This window comes from Microchirus variegatus (genome assembly GCF_963457635.1).
Source record: "Microchirus variegatus genome assembly, chromosome: 22".
NCBI lineage: Eukaryota > Metazoa > Chordata > Actinopteri > Pleuronectiformes > Soleidae > Microchirus > Microchirus variegatus.
The window spans coordinates 18,950,235-18,974,543 of NC_139823.1; the positions used below are offsets into that span (position 1 = coordinate 18,950,235).

At 40.4% G+C, this 24,309-nt stretch overlaps 1 protein-coding gene across 3 annotated transcripts in view; it reads right to left on the minus strand.

Moving 5' to 3' along the window:
* agap1 (ArfGAP with GTPase domain, ankyrin repeat and PH domain 1) overlaps window positions 1-22,960 on the minus strand; it is a gene marked incomplete at both ends in the record, with an annotated part of 108,672 nt that extends 85,712 nt beyond the window's left edge. For all 3 annotated transcript variants that reach the window (XM_083908540.1, XM_083908538.1, XM_083908539.1), the window contains one exon: window positions 22,798-22,960. In XM_083908540.1, coding sequence (XP_083764666.1) covers window positions 22,798-22,960 — 163 coding nt within the window. The remainder of the gene's footprint in view (window positions 1-22,797) is intronic.
* Window positions 22,961-24,309: the final 1,349 nt, after the last annotated feature.

Sequence of the window (24,309 nt, forward strand, 5' to 3'; positions counted from 1 at the left end):
ATTTGTTATATATATGTATATATATATATTGTTTCTAACATGGGAAATACAAAATCAAGGGTTTCATGGCTCGGTCTGCAAACTGTACTACAGTTTCACAGTATTAATTTGTTAAATTATGACTATATATACACACACACACATATATACATATATATACATACATTCATATACATACACACACATATATACATATATACAATACATTGAAAAGTATATACCACATTTCTTTGGAAAACTCACATTATATATATATATATACACATATGTGTGTGTATATATATATATATATACACATATATAACATATACACATACACATATATATACATATACATATACACATATATATACACACACATATATTGTTTTGAGAGTTTTCCAAAGTAATGTGGTATATACTTTTCAATGTATTGTAATTTCTTTGGCTGCTACAGTGGCCAGGATTACAGATTATATTCTGTTTAAATAAAAAGTAAAATAAAAAAAATAACTAACTATTATATTGCTGCTTGAGTTTGAAGCAAACTAATAATTTTAGCTTTGACAGAAATCACAGAAGTCACAGTGGTGGAGGAACAACAACATCCAGAGAAGCAGAGGAAATCCACTCCATGTTTTACAGTGTGCCGATGGTAGGAGGTGGAGCCTCTCACACACACACACACACACACACACACACACACACACACAGAGCTAAACTGTCAGTCATGATTAAACGTGAAGGATTTGATTACCTGTGTGGGTTACAGCTGAATTATTGATCAGCGTGTTTAGATTAAATTTGAGTTTAGTGTCAGGACTCATGACTTTCATTAAAGTAACAAAACATTTCAATATATGTCGCCGTATATTATATAAAATAATATAAATTAAATTTACTGGGCAGGTTACATCATGGTAACCTCAAGATGAAGCGAATTAAAGACAAAAAGGTTTACTAGAAATAAATAAAAAGTTGAATTAACTCGATCTGAGGTTAGAAATCAAGACATTTTTATTGATTCTATGATTAAAATTGGAATAATACATTTAATTTGTTGCTTTACGGGTGTGAAAAGTATCTGATTATAACCATAAATTGGATTTGTCAGAATGACATCATCAGAGCAGGTCGATGATGTCGCGCCGACATAAAAACAATAAACGATGGACGCACGTGTCGCAGATATCGATCGGTGTTTACAGTAAAGTGGACGTGACTCTGCGTCACCATAGCAACGGTGACATGTGACACCGTATCATTTAGAATGTGAGAGTCATGTGACTCCATTAGTGACCGTCATTTTCTTCATCTCAGGAGGAGGAGGAGGAGGAGGAGGAGTCTGTTAACCCCACCTCCACCTCCTCCTCCACCTTCTCTCCTAATCCTAACCCCTGACACCTGGTGGATTAATCCAGATTAGAGAAGCAGCTGCTGCTGCTGCTAACTTTCTCCTTTCACTTCAACGCACACACACACACTTTTTCTTCACTACGCGTCTCCTCCCCTCTGCTGCTCCGTGTGCCGAACATCAAACGCACCTTCACCAGGATGAATCCACCCGACGACAGTGTCGAGGTGGAAATCATCGGCGGAGGTTTAAGTTGTCTCCACACAGGAGTTTGACGGTGAAGTAAACGCCCACGCTCGCTGCTGCCGCGCCGACGCGACATCAAACGCACCCGACTGAACCTTTCATCGGCATCTTCAGAGCGCCGAGAAGATGAAGCTACCGAGGACCACGTCAGAGAAACGAGACACAAACCAGATTATGTTCATATCTGAGATGAATTATGGAGGTGAAATAAGTTAAATCTTAAAAACACGAGACTCCGCCTCTTTAGCTGCTGCTGCTGATTCTGCTGATTCTGCTGATGCTGACCTGCCCTCTGATGAGGCGTGAAAGCACAAAGATGGTGAGGTTTGTTTAACGGCTGCAGTGAACAGTAGACATGGAGGTTTTTATCAGGAGCTGCAGCCTCCAGACACACACAAAGAGAGGGAGGCTGTGTTTGACTGACAGCAGCTGCAGGTTAGCGATGCAGAGGGTTAAACTGGGTTAAACTGGGTTAAACTGGGTCAAACTGGGTCAGCTGCAGCCAGCAGGTGAACACTCACAACCTCAGATGAAGATAAACCACAGACTGAATATTTATCACAGCAGGAAAGTCTGAGTGATGGACAGAGCCATGCTAGCCACAATTTATGATCAGATTAGATTAGCATATATATTCTTTTTCCCCGTTTATAGTCTTTATGCTAAGGTAAGCTAGCTAGTATCCTCTTTTTCCAGTTGTTATGCTAAGGTAGCGAGCTAATATCCTCTTCTTTTCAGTCTGTATGCTAAGGTAAACTAGCTAGTATACTCTTTTTCCAGTCTTTATGCTAAGGTAAACTAGCTATAATCATCTTTTTCCAGCAGTTATGCTGGGGTAAGCTAGTTAGTATCTTCTTTTTCCAGTCATTATGCTAAGGTAAGATAGCTAGTATCCTGTTTCCAATTGTTATGCTAAGCTAAAATAACATAGCCATTTAAAGCAGCTGCTTTTTGTCTGTTTTAAGTATTAATTTCAAGCTAAAATAAGCTATAATTTTCTTTCTTGTCCACTGTTTATTTGAAGTTAAGCTAAGCTAGCCGATTCCCTGAGTCCCATCTTAATAATAAGCTAAGCTAAACTAACCCTTTCCCTATTTATGTAAAGATAAGTCAAGTAAACTGTGCCTGTTTACAGTATTTATGCTAGGCTAGAATGAATTATGCTAACTACTTTAGCCATTTTCCTCTTTGATAAACTGGCCATTTCCTCTGATTATAGTTACTAGCTAAAATATGCTAAAATAAGCTATCAATTTGCTTCTATAAGCTGCTAACTGTAGGCTAATATTTGTCAGACGATTCTTCTTTATTCACAATAGAAAACGTGGCGATTTTAATTCTTTATTTTAGCATAAAACTGTGTATTTTCTGGGTTTTTCCTTCGTGGATAATACCATTGATATCATTTTTTTATTTCCCTTCTTTGATGATACTGTAGTGTAAGTTTAATGAGACGTGGATGAACGGACGAAGAGGTTTAAATGAAGAGAGAGGAGAGTGTCACACACGTCTTCATCTGCTGAGCCTGAATCACATGAAATAAAGATGAAGAGCAGCTCTGCTCACTGAAGTCACGCGTGTGCGACGCTGCTGCGTGACTGAGGACCAGAAATCAGGCTGTTACTGCACCTTCAAACATGTGTTCATGGTGTTTCTGCATCTACAGAGGCTTCAGCTTCTTCTTTTTATCTTTGTCTTTTAGAGATTTATTTATTACATCTATTTGTGCTTCTTTTTTTTTAACAATTACTTTAAATTAAATTTGACCTCCAGGTAAATTTATCCTCCTGAGATTTATGAATTATTCATCAAAGCAACTTTGCTAATTGAATATTTAATTTTAAAACACTGCATCCTGGGCTCAGTGCTGCAGAAGACTGCAGATGGGTTTAGAAATTAAAATTATTTTACACACACACACACACACACACACACATACAACCAACCTGTACAACAGGTTAAGCAGAAACACAGTGACTGTTACAGTCGTGTTTAACAAACACCCAGCGGGGAGCGCTGTAATCAAACATGGAGAGGTTTGTGTCGGTCTCTCTGACACACACACACACACACACACACACACACACACACACACACACACACACACACACACACACACACACACACACACACACACACACACACACACACACACACACACACACACACACACACACACACACACACACACACACACACACACACACACACACACACACACACACACACACACACACACACACACACACACACACACACACACACACACACACTTCTATCCATCATTCTCTGCATCAAAGAGTGAGGAGGTGGCAGGAGGTACCACTCCTCTACACTCTCAGTGAAAATGGGTCAGTTGGGAGGGGGGGAGGGGGGAGAGAGAGTGTGTATGTGTGTGTGTGGGGGGGGGGTATTTTGAGGGGGTGGTATTTTGAGGGGGCTGTCAAGGTGAAGCCCCCTGCTGGCAGTAGGAGAAAATGTCCACATGTGCAGCAAAACTAAATATATCATGAAAATGCGCGCACACGCACACACACACACAGGATTCAATGCACAACGAAACAAGGAGAATTCAAAATAGTTGTCTACAGGCAGCTAATGCTAAGCTAACACAGACAGATGCAGGGAAATGAAGGAGGGATGGAGAATGTGTGGAGAAAGAAAGAGAGAGGGATGCTTTTCTTACCTGTGATGACACCGAGGATGCAGATGAAGGACAGGAGAGGACATGAGGAGACAAGGAGAGAGGAGACAATGAGAACAGGTTCACAACAACAACAACAACAACAACAACAACAGAAATAGACCTTTTATCAAAAGATTCAAATGTTCTCATGGAGATTTACATTAGGTCTGAATGAAGACTGAGTGTTTGTGTACAAACAACAACAACAACAACACAGGTGACCTTCACGTGTCTACGATGATGAGAAGAAGACAGGTGTTCAAACAACAGAGGGAAGAAGGGAAGAGGAAACAAGGAGAGGAAAGCAGGACGGGAAGGAAATAATAGAGGAAAGAGGAAAGCATGGAGGAAACAGGGAAAGAGGAAAGGGAAAAGGAAAGGACACAGGAAGAAAGGAAAGTGAAGAGGAAAATAAATGAAAGCAGGACGAGCAGGATATAATGGAGGAAACAGGGAAAGAGGAAAGGATGGATGGAACAAGGAGAGTAAAGAGAGAGGTAAAAGAAAAGGGGAAAGGAAAGGACACAGGAAGAAAGGAAAGGATACAGAGAGAAAGGAAAGGAAAGCAGGATGAGAAGGAAATAATAGAGAAAACCGGAAAGGAAAGCATGGAGGAAACAGGAAAGTAGAGGAAAGGATGGATGGAACAAGGAGAGTAAAGAGAGAGGAAATGGAAAATGGTAAAGGAAAGGATACAGGAAGAAAGGAAAGGAGAGGAGAGGGGGTGAGAGGAGAAAGGGTAAAGGAAAGTGCCCTGCCCCACCCTGTATTACAGACTCGGGGCTGTTGCCATGGTGACTGTTCGGGGGCATGTACGGCTGACTTGATATGTGATACTTGTGTGTGTGTGTGGGGGTGTGCGTGTGTGTGTGTGTGTGTGTGTGTCATCTCTGGTTTTATCACGACGAGAAACTTTTGTAAAGAAAACTATTTAAAGTAAAGTATTTAATTCATTATTAACGTGATTAAAAACAAATGAACACATTAAAGACACTCAGTGTCCTTTAGTTAATATCTTATATTATGACGACAACAACAAAAAAAGTGTGGTTTTCCCCTCATCCTCATCTCTGCTGCAGCACAGATGGAGATCAGCTGATTATGAATTCATGAATTTCTGAAAACCATGAATACATCACAGTAACACACACACACACACACACACACACACACACACACACACACACACACACACACACACACACACACACACACACACACACACACACACACACACACACACACACACACACACACACACACACACACACACACACACACAATGCTGTTGTATTTTAATCCCTGGCTACAATAGGAACCAGATGCTCGGCTGCAGGAGAGCAGCGTTAAAGCGAGGCAGCTGATTGGTCCAAGGCCAGGAAGTGAATAAGGGGAGGAGGAGTCAGGGGGGGAAAAGGCTGAGGGAGGAGGAGGAGGAGGAGGAGGAGGACGAAGGCCTTTTTAACCCAAAATAAGAACAGAAATCACAGTCTGATTTAAACTGGTCCCAGATCAGCATTAACAGAGTTAAAGTGATCAATAACACACACAATATTCAAATAAATACATGCTTTTGTACAGTGAGTGTATCAGAGGTGATGGAGATAATGTTGTGTGTGTGTGTGTGTGTGTGTGTGTGTGTGTGTGTGTGTGTGGCATCATGACAACATATGTATGCACACACACTCACTCATACACACTCCCTGGGGACATCATTAGAGAGCAAAGAGAGGGAGGTGTTAATTATTCACAGCCCGTGTGTGTGTGTGTGTGTGTGTGTTAATAACCGTGATTGATCCACATTAACACAGTGAGGCAGACGCACTCACACACACACTCACACACTCACACACACACACACACACACGTCCTCAGGACAAAATGCTCGTCGTCTCTGAGAAACTCGTCTTTTCTAATCCAGAGAGAAAGATTTAAACATCACTTCAAAGTCCTAATATTCACTGAAACTCTGCACCGATCAATCATCCGATCGATTATCAGCCATTTAAAGTGATCGTTTCGTGTGATTCTGTTTTCATCGTCACGCTGAGTCATCGTGAGAATGTACGCAGACTGATCGATACTTCAAAACAAAGCTCTTATTCTGAAAAACAAACCCTACCATCCTCTCATACTAAAAGACACTGCAGCTCGCTGCTGCCACCTGCTGTACAAGTCCAAACAGTGCAACTACAAACAACAGTACAGTCATATTTCTCTGCTGATGTTTTCTGTGGGTGTTATTATTCAATTACAGCCAATAAATCAATAAATATGTGGGGAAAAAAACAGAATACTGACAATAAGTGAAAACAATGAAGTTAAATTTGACTAAATAAAATCTAAAATACAGTTAAATGTTTAAATAAAATCGTCTTTTCACAAAGAGCACGTCTCCGTGGCAACGGAGAACAATCGCCCTTCTGTTGTGAAGTCGCTCGCCGTCGACTTTCATGTCACGGAGCGACGATGACGCGTTAGATTGAAGACGACGACCGTGTCGGGGGGGGGGGGGAGCAAGGCCGAGTGTTGAGCACTGAAGACTGAGCCTGAAATCTGATGTGACTCAGGTCGTCATGGCTTCAGTCTGCCTACAGGGGGCACTACTGACCAACTCCACCACTCTGACAGCGCTTTAATAAATCTCTTCTCACATTGGAATTAAAGTCAGTTTGTTTTTAAACTCTCGATGTGACTTCAAAGTTAAAAAACGACATATATTCAATGTGAAGAAGAGTTATTTATGTATTATTTACCTCTGTGTCAGTAACATGCCTTTAGAAATGAGAAATATAAAGAAATGAGTTCACTGATATAAAACAAAGACGCCACACTTCATTAGATTTGAGTAAAACAACATGAGATTGCTCCATCATAACACAAACATTTATCATTATTATGATTATTATTATCATTATTTATAAGCTAAACACAAAAACCTCCTGACAAACAACACGTTCATCATCTCCCTACACGTCGTGGTTAAATGCAGCCTGCAGAGGGCGCCAGTGCTCATATAATAATCATTCCCACACTGAGATCTGAGATTTACAGGGTCACATTCCACTGTGAATTTTTTATAAAGCCTGTGTGTGTGTGTGTGTTCTTGTACTTGCGCCATGCTGAGGACCAGTGAGGGTTTTTAACCAACAAAGTGAGGACATTTTTACGGAGTGAGGACATTTAAATCACTTCCTTAGGTTGCTATAACATGCTATACTGTTTGTCAAAAAAAAAAAAATTCAAATTTTGGACGACATAGTATATAGTATGACTTTTTTTGTAAAATTTTGGACCAAACATTTTGCGTCAAATTTTTTTTCAAATTTTGGACCAACATTTTGGGTCCATTTTTTTTTTCAACTTTTGGACCAAAAATTTGGCGTTAATTTTTTTTCCACATTTTTGACCAAACATTTTGGGTCAAATTTTTTTTTCAAATTTTGGACCAAAAATTTTGCATCCATTTTTTTTCAAATTTTGGGCCAAACATTTTGGGTAAATTTTTTTCTCCAAATTTTGGACCAAAAATTTTGCGCAAATTTTTTTTTTTTTCAAATTTTGGACCAAACATTTTGGGTCCAATTTTTTTTCAAATTTTGGACCAACATTTTGGGTCCATTTTTTTTTTCAACTTTTGGACCAAAAATTTGGCATCCATTTTTTTTCAAATTTTGGGCCAAACATTTTGGGTAATTTTTTTTTCCAAATTTTGGACCAAAAATTTTGCGCAAATTTTTTTTTTTTTCAAATTTTGGACCAAACATTTTGCGTCCAATTTTTTTTTTCAAATTTTGGACCAAACATTTTGGGTCCAATTTTTTTTTCCAAATTTTGGACCAAAAATTTTGCATCAATTTTTTTTTCAAATTTTGGACCAAAAATGTTGGGTCACATTTTTTTTCACATTTTGGATCACAGTATAGTATGACGTTTTTGTCAAATTTTGGGTCAACTTTTTTTTTTCAAATTTTGGACCAACATTTTGGGTCCATTTTTTTTTCAACTTTTGGACCAAAAATTTGGCGTCAATGTTTTTTCCAGATTTTTGACCAAACATTTTGGGTCAATTTTTTTTTTCAAATTTTGGACAAAAAATTTTGCATCCATTTTCTTTCAAATTTTGGGCCAAACATTTTGGGTAAAAAAAAAAATTAATTTTTTTTCAAATTTTGGACCAAACATTTTGGGTCCAATTTTTTTTTTCAAATTTTGGACCAAACATTTTGGGTCACATTTTTTTTCACATTTTGGATCACAGTATAGTATGACGTTTTTGTCAAATTTTGGGTCAACTTTTTTTTTTCAAATTTTGGACCAACATTTTGGGTCCATTTTTTTTTTCAACTTTTGGACCAAAAATTTGGCGTCAATGTTTTTTCCAGATTTTTGACCAAACATTTTGGGTCAAATTTTTTTTCAAATTTTGGACAAAAAATTTTGCATCCATTTTCTTTCAAATTTTGGGCCAAACATTTTGGGTAAAAAATTTTTTTATTTTTTTTCAAATTTTGGACCAAACATTTTGGGTCAAATTTTTTTTTTCAAATTTTGGACCAAACATTTTGGGTCCAATTTTTTCCCCCAAATTTTGGACCAAAAATTTTGCATCAATTTTTTTTCAAATTTTTGACCAAAAATGTTGGGTCGCATTTTTTTTCACATTTTGGATGACAGTATAGTATGACGTTTTTGTCAAATTTTGGGTCAATTTTTTTTTTTCAAATTTTGGACCAAACATTTTGCGTCAATTTTTTTTTCAAATTTTGGACCAACATTTTGGGTCCATTTTTTTTTCAACTTTTGGACCAAAAATTTGGCGTCAATTTTTTTTCCAGATTTTTGACCAAACATTTTGGGTCAGTAGTAAATCAGTAGTTATTTAAAGATGTCAATAATGAAGTAGATATTTGTAATTGTGTTGATTTATAAAGTGGAAATGCTGGTCCTCACTTTGTCAGCACTTTTACCTGGTCCTCAGTATGCAGCAATTACAAGAATGTGTGTGTGTGTGTGTGTAGCATCTACCAGGGACAAATGAGTGTAAAGTTTCTCTTCTTCATCCCCAGAGAGTTCCTCAGACAGAGTGACCTTCAAGATGTACATTAGTCCAACACACACACATTGTGTAAATGATTGTGTATTAATTCAAACACAGAGGTCACAGTGACCTCACAGCTTCACCGTCACTATCAAATAAATAGTAAACATCAGCAGAACGACGGAGACAGATTGACAAACATCTTCTCAGCTCGTCCTCAAACAGCTGCGAGGTTTAACGTGGAGAAGAATCGAGCGTCTGTGCGTGGCTCAAATTCAATTGGCCGATTTAGCATGTTAGTGAGTTAGCGGCACCATCGCTGAAGTCTCACGACAACAACCGGCAGCAAATCTGCAAATCTCTGTTAACGTCCACTTCTACTGGTCACAGAGTGTGTATCTTTGTGTGTGAGGTTGACGTCAAATTCAAGGACTTTTCAAGGACCATTTCCCTCAAATTCCCTTCAAACTCAAATAATCGACAGATTCATCGATTACGAAAATAATTGTTAGTTGCAGCTCTAAAACAGTAGGTGGCGCCGTAACAAACAAGGTACACATTTACACATTTTTTTTTAAATATCAACTATTTCAAATCCATAAACTCTCAAGGATGTCAAAGACTGAACTGATGGTTTTCCTGTGGTGTGCCTCAAGGCTCCATTCTGGGTCCTCTTTTAGTCGAGTTATCAAGAAAACGTAAGGTCGTAACTAAATAATTATGATTCACAATGTTATTGTGATGTTATGTAAGGTCTTTAAAGGTCAATAAAAAAATCATTTTGGTTATTTGGGTTAAAATCCTCTTCGTTTTGTGATTGATATCAAATGTTAAATCGTAACAATTTATTGTTTGAGCTTAAATCTTAGATAAATAAGATATATAATAATAATAATAATAATAAGAACACACCACGCAGTGGGTGAGAAGGTTGAGCAGATTGTTTTGCCGAGCATAAGGTCGACGTTTCAATCCCATACTCCTCTGCTCCAATTACATTAATTATCAATCAAATATTTATATATACCATATGAATAAGTTAGTATAGATGATAGCTTGTTGTCCTGATCAGTGCTCGCTTATTCTTTTTTTGGGGCAGTTTTAAATTCACTAAAAAACAATGACGCTAAAAAGCAGAAACGTTCATTTTGAGCGTATGAACTTTGACACTGTGGTTGTGAGTGAACATCTCAGTTGTTTGTTGTGTCTTGAATCTGATGGCGTTCTCTTCTCTCTCGTCTTGTTGTTGGTCATTTTTTCCCTCCGGAGGAATTCGGGGCTTCCCACTCACGCTCACATCTCACAGAAGCCTCATTTTTCTCCCACAGCGCTTTGTTGATGAAGGAATCCACTTTCCTCTCCTCGCCTCCTATGGCCTCGTCCTTTCAAAAACCCGTCCCCTCGTTTCCTCTCCTCGTCCCGAACTCGGCTTTAATCCTCGTCCTCCTCCTCTTCGTCTTCTCTCGCTCAAACAAAAGTAATCGCAGGTGTTTTTGCGTCACACTCTCTCTCACACTGCTGACATCACAGGGAAACGGCAAACATGAGAGAAAAGGTCACACACCGAGGGACTGGAGGTGAGCCAGCTTTGCAGCGCGGAGTGACTCATCGTTCAAACACAGGATCTTTGTGTGGGACCAGCAGGAGGCAGACGGTACCGAGCTACTGCTGCTGCTACGAGCTACGAGCAGAGCCGCGTCACTTCCTGTGGACTTCATTAACCTGCGGCCTGACCATCGTCATGACAACGCACACACACACCTCTCATCCACATGTGTGTGTGTGTGTGTGTGAGAGACATAGATGGAAAAACAAACAGGGAGTAGGTAAAGCAGTACTGATTCATCATCATCATCTGATGGGTTATTTCTGTGTTTCACAATATGACAACTTTACTATTATTATCATATTATGTTCATCAATAATTGATTTTAGCTCTAAATTAGATGTGAAATCCCGCCCAAAAAATGCAGTTGGAAATGCTGAAAACATCCAAAAAACTGCTCTTTATCTGTCTTTTAACTCTGATACTTAAAACTAACCAACAGCTCGACAATTTCCAATATTTTCTTCCCGTTTCCGATGTTTATTTGGGTCTCGCTAACTCCTCCCACAGTTCAGGTAAAATGCTTAAGTTGCTAAAAAATGTGAAAAACATTTGTAAATTGTCCCGAATAAGCTGCATGTTTCCATTAATGATTTCAACAAAACCATTACTTGTTAAAAATTAGAAATATTTAAATATATATTCCCGTTATTTCCATTTTTTTGACCGATGCATGAAGAAAACGAGATGAATTCACGATCTGATTCAATGGAAAATCATGATTGTCGTTAGGAAAACATTCCTGCGATACTTTGCCGTCAACAGGAAGCATGAGAGCTCCCTGTGTGAGTGTGTGTGTGTGTGTGTGTGTGTGTGTGTGTGTGTGTGTGTGTGTGTGTGTGTGAGCAGCTAACAGCATTAGCCATGTTCCTGTGCCAGTGAATCTGTCCAGCTGCCAAAAACCAGCGCCCTCCGATCCTGCAGGGGTCAGCGCTCCTCTCCCCCCCCCCGTCTGACTACAGCCGAGGCAGATTAATCCTCGTGTACTTAAATCAAGTGATTTATGAAGCTCGTGCTGGCGGAAGCACAACGCTGTTTCCTGAAGGTGAAACTCTACAGATTTAAGCACATCAGACGTAAACCAGGAGAGACTGGAAGACAGACAGACAGACAGACAGACAGACAGACAGACAGACAGACAGACAGACAGACAGACAGACAGACAGACAGGTCTGCAGGTCAAGTGTGTTTGTCGTCCACAGACTCTTTTAATGAGGAAGTGGTCTAAAGGTGGACAAACGAGCGCCGGGAGCACAGGATGTTTATAGATCAACACGCTGATCGTTTCTGAATTAACAGTTTAATGGAACGGTGTGAGATTGTGTGAGGAACTCACAGCTAGCTCACAGGGGAGACAGGAGCTGCTGGTCTACTGCTGCCTCGTGTGGTCACTTTGTGTCACCGAGGTAAATCTGAACAAAGATTTTAAAAAGCAGAATTGACATAAATAACACGTTAGAACTCAGTGATGGAGGCAGCAGTGGATCAACAACTCCTGTGAACTCCTGTGTGCTGTGATGTTAAAATCACTGGTTTTCTCTATGGGGTTTGGTGTGGGAGAGTGAGTGGTTTACAAACTTCAGTTTCCTCTTACTTGAGCCCTTTGTAGTGAATAAAATCACCATAACAACAAGTCTACGATATCTTGAGAACATGTTCACGACTTTATCTTCACTGTTAAACAGACTTTAACAACAAGAAATGGAAGTTTGTAAACCACTCACTCTCCCACACCAAAGCCCATAGAGAAAATCAGTGATTTTAGCTCACAGGGACACAGGAGCTGCTGGTCTACTGCTGCCTCGTGTGGTCACTTTGTGTCACTGATTTGTACTGTGATGTTAAAATCACTGGTTTTCTCTATGGACTTTGGTGTGGGAGAGTGAGTGGTTTACAAATCCTTCATCGTTCTTCGATGATGTGGTTTTCACGGGTGCTGCAACCATTAATTGACTATTAAATGATTATAAAATTAATCACCAACTGTTTATGAGCGTTTCTTCTTAATTAAAATAATTTTTCAGCTTCTAAGATGTGAATATATTCTGCTTTCTTTGCCACAAGAAATCACTAAAACTCAACCGTCAACATTTTAACTAATCAATTAATTCAGAAAACAATGAAAATGTGATCAGATAGATTATGTGAATAATCCCGAGTCGCAGCCCGCGCTGCGTTCACTGACCCTGGTCTAATTCAGCTAAGGCGATTGTGGAGTCAAATTAGTCGTTGAATCATTTATCGGTGATGGAGGCGAGGCCTGGAGGGACGACGAGCGTCTGCTTCACTCCAGACTCTCTCCACACTCTGACGCCTACGCCGCGATCGATGAGGCAGGAAGTGACATCAGCGTCTCGGGGGAGTCCTTCCTCGTCTGATTTTCCCCTCTCATCCTCAGTAACCCGATCTCCTCTGTGCTCTTAACGATTTTCATTCTGTGTCTGCTGTGTTGTTACAATCTCACATTTTAGTCTCTGTGTTTCTGCTGCGAATCAACCAGACGCAGAACAAAAGGAGACGTTTAAGGAGAGAGCACGACAGGAAGCTCAACTATTTTTACACCTGAATGAGATCAGTGTCCGAGCGTAGCTATTGTTTGTGGTTCGCTCGGTGTCTGGTGGAGCTTCCTTCATGGTAAAGAGAGACGAGGGGTTTGTGCTGCAGCTGGACAACACAACATCACAATCACACACAAACTAGAACCACATGAAACACACCGTCAATAACTGAGCTTTTACCGTGGACATGTACTTTCCCCCTGCAGTTTGCAGTATTTAAGATGATTAATGTCAACAAAGGAAAAACAGAAATGCTGAAAACTTAGTAATAGATCATAACTGTGTGGAAAAATGCCAAAGTTCTGAGATAAAAAGTCAAATACAAGAACATTAAGTCATAAATGGATTTAAAAACTAGGAAATACGACTTGAAAGGGTCAGATAAAAAGTCATAAACATGAGATAATATGACATTAACTCACAGTTATGACAGTGTGTGTATAAATACGAGAGTACAACGTCAAACATCTGACTTAATAAGTCAAACATCTGGAGGATTGAGTGAAATAAAGTTAAAAGTAGGACATAAGTTTGAGAATAAAGTCATCAATGCCAGACTATAATGTTACGCATATGAGATAAATCTACATCTAAATTATGAGATTAAATCGGGATAATGAAGACGTAAATATGAGATAAAAAGCGTGAAATATGGCATAAGTCAATATATATGTATAGTATGTGAATAGTCAGAATCATGAGATCATCAGTATGTGAGTAAAAGGTCATAAAATGTAGATAAAAAGGCAGAAATTATATATAAAAGTCAAAACTATAAGAACAAGTCATCAATATGTGAGTAAAACTCATAAATATGAGACTAAAAGGCAGAAATTATATATAAAAGTCAAAATTATGAGAACGAGTGATTAATATGTGAGTAAAAAGTCATAAATGTGAGATTAAAAGGATGAAATTAGGTATAAAAGTCAAAATTATGAGAGCAAGTCATACATATGAGATTTAAAAGGCAGAAATTGCACTTTAAAGTTGTAAAAGTGAGATTAAAAAGGCAGAATTTAAATCTAAAAGTCAAAATTATGACATCAATATACGAGTAAAAACTCATAAATATGAGATTAAAAGGTAGAAATTATATATTTAAGTCAAAATTATGAGAACAAGTCATGCATATGAGATTAAAAAGGCAGAATTTAAATCTAAAGGTCAAAATTATGAGAATATAAGAGATTAACATAATTAACAAGTCATCAATATGTGAGTAAAAAGTCAAATATGAGATTAAAAGGCAGATATGACATCTAAAAGTCAAAATGATGAGAATATAAGAGATTAACATGGTTAGTAAACATAGTTAACAGAGCGAGGACGACGCCGTCGACTGTCGAGCAGATGATTATGAACAATGTTCATTTTTCCAGGACCTTGAGCAATTTTTCACCTCGAGGATCAAAGAGTGAACATCATCACATGTCAGTGATTCTTTTTTACTCTCTTCCCCTGAGTCATTACAAGAAATCCCCTGTTCCTGTTTAAAATAAAACAACTCCATCACCACCTCAGGGTCACTGCAACACACACACACACACTGCTGCTGGAGACGATCATGAACAGAGAGCATCATGGGAAAATCTGTTTGAACCACCTGACAATTACAGTGGTGGAGCTAAATGACCATTTGTGTCAGGAAAAGAAAGAAAATAATATAACATTTGTGAGTTTGAGGGTTAATTATACCTGATAAAAGTCAGTCATATGAGATTAAAAGACTTAAAACACCAACATTATGAGATGAAGAATCTATTTTAGGGTAACGTTAGGCACATCTCACTCTCCCACACCAAAGCCCATAGAGAAAATCAGCAGCAGTAGACCAGCAGCTCCTGTGTCCCTGTGAGCTAAAATCACAGGTTTTCTCTATGGGCTTTGGTGTGGCAGAGTGAGCGGTTTACAGACGTCAGTTTCCTGTGAGATAAGAACGTGAACGTGTTCTTCAGATATCGTAAAACACATTTCTTTGACGCGATCCGAGCGTAAAACACGCGTCACAGCTGTGAAGAAGCCGATGAAGTGAATGAATAATAAAAACGTGATCCAGATGTTTCCACATAATCAAACTGAGCAGCTGCTTTGAATCAGAGCGGAGGATTTTAAAGGCTTTAAATCCCTGAGTGACAGCAGCAGCGACTCCTCCCACTACGACACATCACATCTGTGACATCATCGACACGATCAATACCATCATCTGCACACTGACGGCTGCCTCTGATCAGAACTCTAACGATCAATACTTCCTGCTTCAGGACACTCGTAATGTCGCTGTTGACAAACATCATAAAGACATGTTTCCTCGTCTGATGTCACCGATTAAACACAGAGCTCCGATCATCAATCAATCATTATTGATTATTGCACTAATTCCCTCTGAGTGCATCATATCTGCACATTTCCACCTCTTAATCCCAGCATTAACAGTCACCAGAGGGGGAGGATTAAAGGGAGCAGGGAAAGTTAATGTAATCCACGACTAATCCCTGTGATCCACGTTGACCTGCTGCATGGAGCGACCTCTGACCTCTGACCTCTGTCTGAACTGTGGCTGCAGCCGCGCACACAAGCCGCCCGTGACACAACCGTGTGATTATGATCATAAATGTGTTTGTGAATTCACGACAAACTCTTTTACAAACATGAGGCAATAGTTTTAATTCATAAATATGTAGAAAATTGTCAATTTATTGAATATTTGTGACATCAAATTGTTAAATTTAGGGCTGTAACAATAAATCAATACTTGATTCGTCGTTTTTTTTAAACGTATTATTTTTAAGTTAATTGTTTTGGTTTGTGGACATTTGAGAACATCATCGTTTACAGGTTTGGAAAAAGTATTTTCACAATTTTCATACTCAATTTCATACTCAATTCATTGAGAAAATAAGGAAAATAATCTGTAGATTCAGCCCTGGTTGAATTATGGCCCACAAATCAATGATTTTTCAAGACAAAATTATCATAAAAGTCTCATTTACAACTGTTTTAGTTGGATATTCTTTGATTTCAGCGTCTTTAATGTGAGTAAAACTCATTTACTGAATCAAACACTGACAGATTGATCAAATAAATCACTGACAGACGGATAAACAACACGATGTCGTCTGTGATCGTCGCATATTTTGTTTTGGTTTTGAGTTACATCCTGACTCAGCGTCCGGCGGGGAGTGATGACGCGGCGTTTTTACTGATTTATCTGTGTGTGTGTGTGTGTGTGTGTGTGTGTGGTCACCTGCAGAGCTGCTGAGTCATGGTGACGATGGAGGTTCATGAAAACGTACAAACAACAACACGACGACGGCGTTTAAGACCTGTCAGTGACACGTTTATATAATAAACACACACACACACTCTTCATCATGATGATGATGATGATGATGAAGATGAGTGTGTGACGCTGCTCCTTCACTGAACACACACACTGACCGTGACTCACACTTCACCTCGTACATTAACACTAACGACAGAACGCCTGCAGCGGAGTGAGAAATAAAAATACATCATGTTTGCAGTCACTGAGATCGAGGAGGAGGAGGAGGAGGAGGAGGAGGAGGAAGAGGAGGGTGTTCTGGACAAAAGGTGCAGAGATGTCAGAGTCATTTCCACACACAGACACAGCAGTGAGTGTGTGTGTGAGTGAGTGGCAGCAGTTACATAACGACTAAAAAGCCTGGTTTTAAAAGCATCGCCGCAACCATTTCTTACGTAATAAACGCTCTGAACGGACGATCTGCCTCCAGCTGATGCTGAAGGAACGACGTTAAATAAACAACAGTGATGATGCTGATGCTAATGCTGCAAATGCTGAAGCTGCTGATGCTAATGCTGCTAATGCTGCTGCTGCTGCTAATGCTGCTGCTGAGGGGTCGTCCTCTCAAAGATGTTCAGCGAGTAAGTTTAAGAGTCAGTGAAGGAAAAGAAAATCTGACCAATATTATGTACTAGTGAGTTGAATATTCACTGTGCAATAGCTTTTTCTTTAGATAAGATAATATAATGATAATAAAGTGTACAATCAGCTGATTATATGAATAATTATTCTTATTTCCCCATAATAAGCCTTTTATTTTGATATCAGGAGCAGGGTCAGCTTCTTCAGGGACGACAGTAGCCCACAATGGACAAACTGCATTTTAGTCTATTAGTTTAATCATTATTAAAGATGTTAATTTTTTTTTTTTTTTAAGAGCTGAAACATTAATCATTAATCAATGACTAAATTAATTGTCAACTGTTTTGATAATCGATTAAATCGGTTTGAAGCTTTTTCATGATTTAAACAAGATTTCTGATTGTTTCAGCTTCTTAAATGTGAATATTTTCTTGGTTTCTTTGCTCCACGTAAACAAAGAAATAATTAAAAACTGAAAGACAAAACAAAGACATTGGCAGTTTTTAACATTTTATGAACCAAACGATTAATCGAGAAATTAATCGATTACGAAAATAATGGTTAGCTGCAGCTCTAGTGTTTTTATAATAAAGTTTTCTGAATTTTCAGCTTCTTAAATGTGAATATTCTCTCCATATAACAAAGAAATACTTAGAAATTAGTATTGTTTTTAGTTTGTAGACAAATGAAGAGACTTAACAACGTTCAGGAAAACACTGATTAACATTTTCTCACATTTCTTGGTACAAGCAACTCATTGAATAATGACTTAAAGTGATAAAGTAAACGTTCTACTTTATTCTATTCCAACATAACAGTGCAACTGAAATAGAACATGTGGTCAATTCTCTACGTAGAAAATGACAGTGATGTTTTACTTTCTCTTTAAACCACATTCATGTGAGTTACATTGCTGTTTTCTGGAGTTTTGTGAACAGTAGCTGTGTGTGTGTGTGTGTGTGTGTGTGTGTGTGTGTGTGTGTGTGTGTGTGTGTGTGTGTGTGTGTGTGTGTGTGTGTGTGTGTGTGTGTGTGTGTGTGTGTGTGTGTGTGTGTGTGTGTGTGTGTGTGTGTGTGTGTGTGTGTGTGTGTGTGTCTCAGGTAAACTCCCTGACTTTTATCTCAGATCGAGCACAAACAGCACAAACAGCACAGAGCACAGGTGTCTCCAGTGGGGATTGAACCTCAAACCCCGTGGCTCTGCGTGCCTTGCTCTCTCTCCCATGTCAAACCCTGAATACGACTGGAGTCTCATCAGAGTCGGCACAAACCACTGAAACCTGAGAGTGAACATTACTGAGGGAGAGGACACACACACACACACACACACACACACACACACACAGACGGTGGCTAAGTGGGTCACATGGTGCGTTCACTGACTGTAGGCAGCTCAGATGAGACAAAAGCAGTGGAGACAAAGGCAGCAGTGAAGAGGAGACACTTGTGATAAAGACGAGCCACAGATTCAATCTTTTCACCCGGCGTTACCGTCGCTCCTTTCATTTCTTACCCAGACAAAGTCAAAGTCGACGCTGCACACACTGGTTATTTACGACCGCGGTCGCCGCGGTAACGCCACAAAGAGACACGATCAAAGGAAGGTGAAGACGACGACCACATCTGTCGCCTTTAGAGAAACATCTGTCAACATTTCAACCGCGACAGCAGACACACTGGTGTCCTCTGTGAGTCATGTGACACGTTTGAAGGCCGTCAGTCCAACTGTTGGACAGTTAGGACATTAAAGACATTCCCACTAAGGCTCCAACCATTGATTGATCATTATTTGACCATTTGTTGAAGATAATTCAAATTAAATAAAACTCTAAATTCTACTGCGAGGGCTGATAAAGTGAATTATACGAGTTCATAAACTCTTAGAAACAAAAGTGCTAAGTAGAACCATTTAAGGTTCTTCGGCTTGTCCTCAGGAGAACCCTTTTTGGCTCCAGGTAGAACATAAAGGTTCTAACAAGAACCCTTTTAAAACCCTTTATTCGGGAAAGGGTTTTTCAGAAGCAAATGGTTCCAGGTAGAACCTCAGACCTTGTAGAAGAACACTTTTGGAACCCTTATTTCTAAGAGTGTATGACATTTATGCATGGAATAATAGTGCATTATGTTTAAAACAATTATCAAAAATAGATGTGACAAACTGTAATAAACTAGAGCGGCAACTAATGATTATTTTCAAAATCAATTAATCTTTCGTTCGATGCATAAAATGTCAGAAAATGTTAAAAGCATTGATCAATGTTTGTCAAACCTAGAAATGACGATGTTCTCGAACATCTTTGTTTTGTCGACAAACCAAAATGATTCAGTTTTAATGATTTATTTGTTTACGTGGAGCAAAGAAACAAAGAATAGATTCACATTTAAGAAGCTAAAACAATCAGAAATCTTGTTTTAATCGTGAAAATAAGCTGTTGACGATTAATTTAGTAATCGATTAATTGTTTCAGCTCTATAATAAACAATAACATTAAAATCCACACAAGGAAATAAATAACTGGATCTTGCTTTCATCAATTTGTGACACTGAAGTAGTTCCATAATTCACTTATAGCACCATTTCCATTGTGTTATTTCATTTCAGATGCAAACAGACAGACTGACATCAGAGATCTGATGCTTCTATGAGGAAATATATTATAATAATATTACATTTAATTACTGCCGTGGACGTTAAGTGTGTGTGTTCGTCCTGTGGAGATGCTGAAGTGTAAGGAGAGGGAGAAGCTGACAGAGCTCCGTCTGAAACCTGATCTAATATTAGATATGTGAGAAGACGCAGCATTAAAACCATTGATTATTGACCTATTAGCTGATATTAAGACTGTGATTGTGCTGCAGTCGTCTGCTCTCAAGCTGCAGCTTCACCAGACAACAACGTGGAGTCACTTACTGCTGAATATAAATCTGTAAAAAGTGTTTTTGACGTACATTAAAAGCATTAAATCAAAGTTTTGTGTTGGAGATGAAGAATATCAACGAACCTTAGTCCAAATGTGTACAAAAACAGAAATATGTGCAGTTGTGGTTGATGTTTTTTTACTGTTTCCTGTGAGTCCAGTGTTTGTTAACGCTATAAACTATACATCCTCCTCCTGCTGCTGCTGCTGTTGACTGATTTCTACCTTCTGCAGAAAGTGGGTCAGTGTCACCTGGCTGTGTGGACGTTCATCCATCCTCACACACACACACACACACACAGACAGACACACACATGCAAATGAGTCTCCACAGCAGCAGAAGAAGAAGAGAACGAGAGGAAACGTGAGTCACGGCTCCATGTCTGAGAACAAACTACGACTTATTTATTTACCAACAACACCGCGCACTAACCGCAGCGTGTTGACCTGTTGTGTCACATGACGTGAACGAGAGTGACACTTGCAGATGTGCAGCCAGAGGTGAAGAGAGAACCGTGACCGTGACGACGACAGCAGCAGCAGCAGCAGCAGCAGCGTCTGGAGTCTGTGCTGCTGTTATTTTGGGTCACTTCCAGCATGAATGTGAGCAGAGTGAGTCACCAACACCGTGAGCCTGAGAATTCAGGAAATCTAAGCAGTCACTGCTGTGTGACGTACGTACGAGCAGCTGTCACTGACTGATGTGCTTCTGTCTGATCCTGATTCATGTTCCCCCGAAAAAAACACCTCATCCACACCAGACCCCGTTCATTTCAGCCCTAATTTAGCAGATGCGCTAAAACATACAGCACAAAAGTCAAACTGCAGGGATTTCCTTTTCGTCCACGCAAAACTTCACTGAGAGTCCACCATAAACAAAGCTGTTAAACACATGGTGTGTGTTAAGTTCAACTGTATTATGAGAAAACACCTCAGAGGAAATGTTTTAAATCGGACCTAGACCGGAAGTTCCAATTACCTTGTTTAAGAAGCCCTGAAAGTTCTAAACAAACAGTTCAGCCACTGCTGAGAACGCTGTGTTTTATTGTAATCTCGGGCTCAGCGAGATCTCTGAAAACGTAAACAGCAGATCGTCCTGCTCCGGGCACTAGTCCGGGCACGTCCGGTTGCGTACGTTGAACCGCAGAAGAAGAATAACGTCCGTTGTGGAGGTGTTTCACGAGCGACAGTGTCTTCAGACTCTCGGTCTGACTCCGGGTCAAAGGTCGTCAAAGGGACTGCGGCGGGGAGTCGTGAAGAAGCTATTTTTAAACACTGTTAAAACAATGTTTTGATAATGCGGAGCAGTGCATCCGCTGTTCCAGAGGGGGGAGCTGCTGTGCTTCTGAGAGCGGGTGTGTGCGCTGGCTGGCCAATCACAACACACTCTGTCTTCTGGGGGTGAGATTTATGTCTGAAATGTCGCGGCTGGCGAACAGCGTCAGAAAAGACAGATTTCTATCGGCTCGTTTACAGCAACTAGGAGGTTTTTGAGCATAAAAACAAGTTAATGTATGTAAGTAGACCTCCATAACTAACATATATGTGCAACAGGACCACTATATGTGAGCTTAAAATCATTTAAAAAACTCAATGAAGTCAACCATATAAGCAGAGACACAACAAACACGTGCTCGTGAACTCAATCTGGTTCGACTGTCATATCAACAAGTGAGTGACACCACAACTATTTCATAAAGATAAATATGTGTCACATGACAGAAACTGTATACTGTAATACTGTAGTCAATCACACTGCCAAAAAAGATCTTTGTGTTCAGGTGAGATTTGACAGAATTTATTTATCCCATTCTTTGACAACAACTATTAAAACAGACCATGTGACACTGAAGGCCAAAGCCCTTCTTCAGACAAAGAGCACAGCAGTAATTATATATTACACACACACACACGTACAGGAAGTATCGATGTATTTTCACTGAACGAGACAGAGCAGCAGACCTGGTTCTGTCTTTATACTCCTACACTCCTGAGCTAATGAAATAAAAGAGACTCTGTAAGTGACACAGGGTTAGTGTCTGTGTCTGTGTGTGATCACAGTGTAATGTTATTACAGCGTGAACATAAGCAGAGAAATAAACCACGACTGTTATATTTGGACTAAACGACCGTGTGATGGTGACGGACGTAAATTAAAGGGAGAGTTCAACCCTAACATGAGTATTTTTACAAAAACATTGGCCACTTCCTGTTGTTACTGATTCAGAACTATGATGTGGATGAATGAGCATCTTTACTCACATGTGACGACAGACCTGCAGCAGGTGCTGGTGCATCATCATCATCATCATCAACTCCTACACTATGCACTTAGAATAATACACTTTATATGTCTTTGTAAGGAAGTATCTGTGACAGCACAACACACACCAGTGAATCAGTGTAAACCAGTTTGATGATTGTTTGTGTATGTGAGCATGTACAGAGGTCTTCACCTGCGTCGGCCCCGCCCCCCTCTGCCCTGACGTGCCCGCGTTCTTACCTTCGATGGCGATGACGTGCTCCCGGATCTGGTTCTGCAGCAGCGGCTCCTCCACGCGCTCCAGCAGCTCGTAGATGGAGTAGATGTTCGGGTGCACGGACTCGAACCTCTGGATCTCCGAGCGGATGGCGGCCGAGTTGGCCAGATGCTGCTGGTAGTTCATGGCTGGATCCCAGAGGCGCACACAACAATAAATCCCACAGCTGGTGAGGAAGAGGAGGAGGATGAGGGGGTGATGATGATGAAGGTGATGGAGGAGGGTAAACAGGAAGGTGGCAGCTGTGACCTTTTGCTGCAGTAACAAGTGAATTTCCCTCTGTGGAGGGATTGAATCAGTGAGACGGGGGGGGAAACCCTGTTAAATCAGGCTTTAGCACCGTTCCCCGGTGAAATTCCGCTATATCAAAGGCATTAAAGTGCCTTCATTCTCCTCAACATCCTCCAATTAAACAAATATATCTGCGGGCTGGATCAGCACAGACGCCCGGGCTGCTGCTGCTGCTGCTGTTGGTGCCCACAGAAGGCAGCTGTTCCCAGTGGTGTCCCAGCTCCAGACTCCGGTGTGCGGCAGTACGAGCACCGCCTCCCCATACTCCCCACACTCAGCACGGGTTAGAAAGTCACTTTCACGGGTTTAACAGTATGTCTAGAGTCGTTCCTTGACCCCCGTTGGTGTCATAACTGAGCGGGCAAGCAGGGTAAAAAACGGCCTTATTGCCAGGTGGCTGGCGCTAGCTGTCTAATGCTAACTAGCTGTAGTTTTCAGGATCAAAATAAACGGCCTCAATGCTAGGTGGCTAACGCTAGTCGGCTAATGCTAACTAGCCGTAGCTCCCAGAGTAAAAATAAACTGCCTTGTTGCTAGGTGGCTGAAGCTAACGGCTAACGATAGCTAGGTGTAGCTTCCAAGCCAAGGAAGGAGGAGGGGGGGAAAGAAGGAAAACTGACCGTTTTTGTTATGTTAAAGTCGGCTTTCCATGGCGACAGGGTGCGCAGCTGAAGCCCCGGAAAGGAGGCGTTTATTCGGCTGTAAAATTATCCTAAAGTGAGGTAAGAGCCGGAGCCAGCAGCGGCGACTTCTTCATAAACAGTCCGTGGGTCGTGGTGGGGAACTGGGATGCCAGTTCCCGTCCGTCCCTCCGTTCTTTCGTCTCCGGTACAAAATGACGTTCTCGCTGCGGATACAAAGCCCAGCGGCGGGAGCGCAGAGGTGCGTGTGCGGCTCCGCAGTGAAGCTCCGGTTACTTTGAAAACGATGCGTGTTTGTCACAGGTGCGTCCCGCGCGACGTGCCCGCTCCCTGAGTGCAGCTGGTGCTGAGGTCCATCATCCCGTGAACACCGGAGCTCAGTGAGCGAGAGTGTCCCACACGGGGACGTCATGACGTCAAGGCGTCGCCTCCCACACACCACGAACAGTGCGACTTCCGGTGTGGGGTTTCAAAGTAAAAGCATAATGACGTGCCAAACGAAGAAAAACGGTCTAGTTTTGTGATTTTATTTTTATTTCGTTT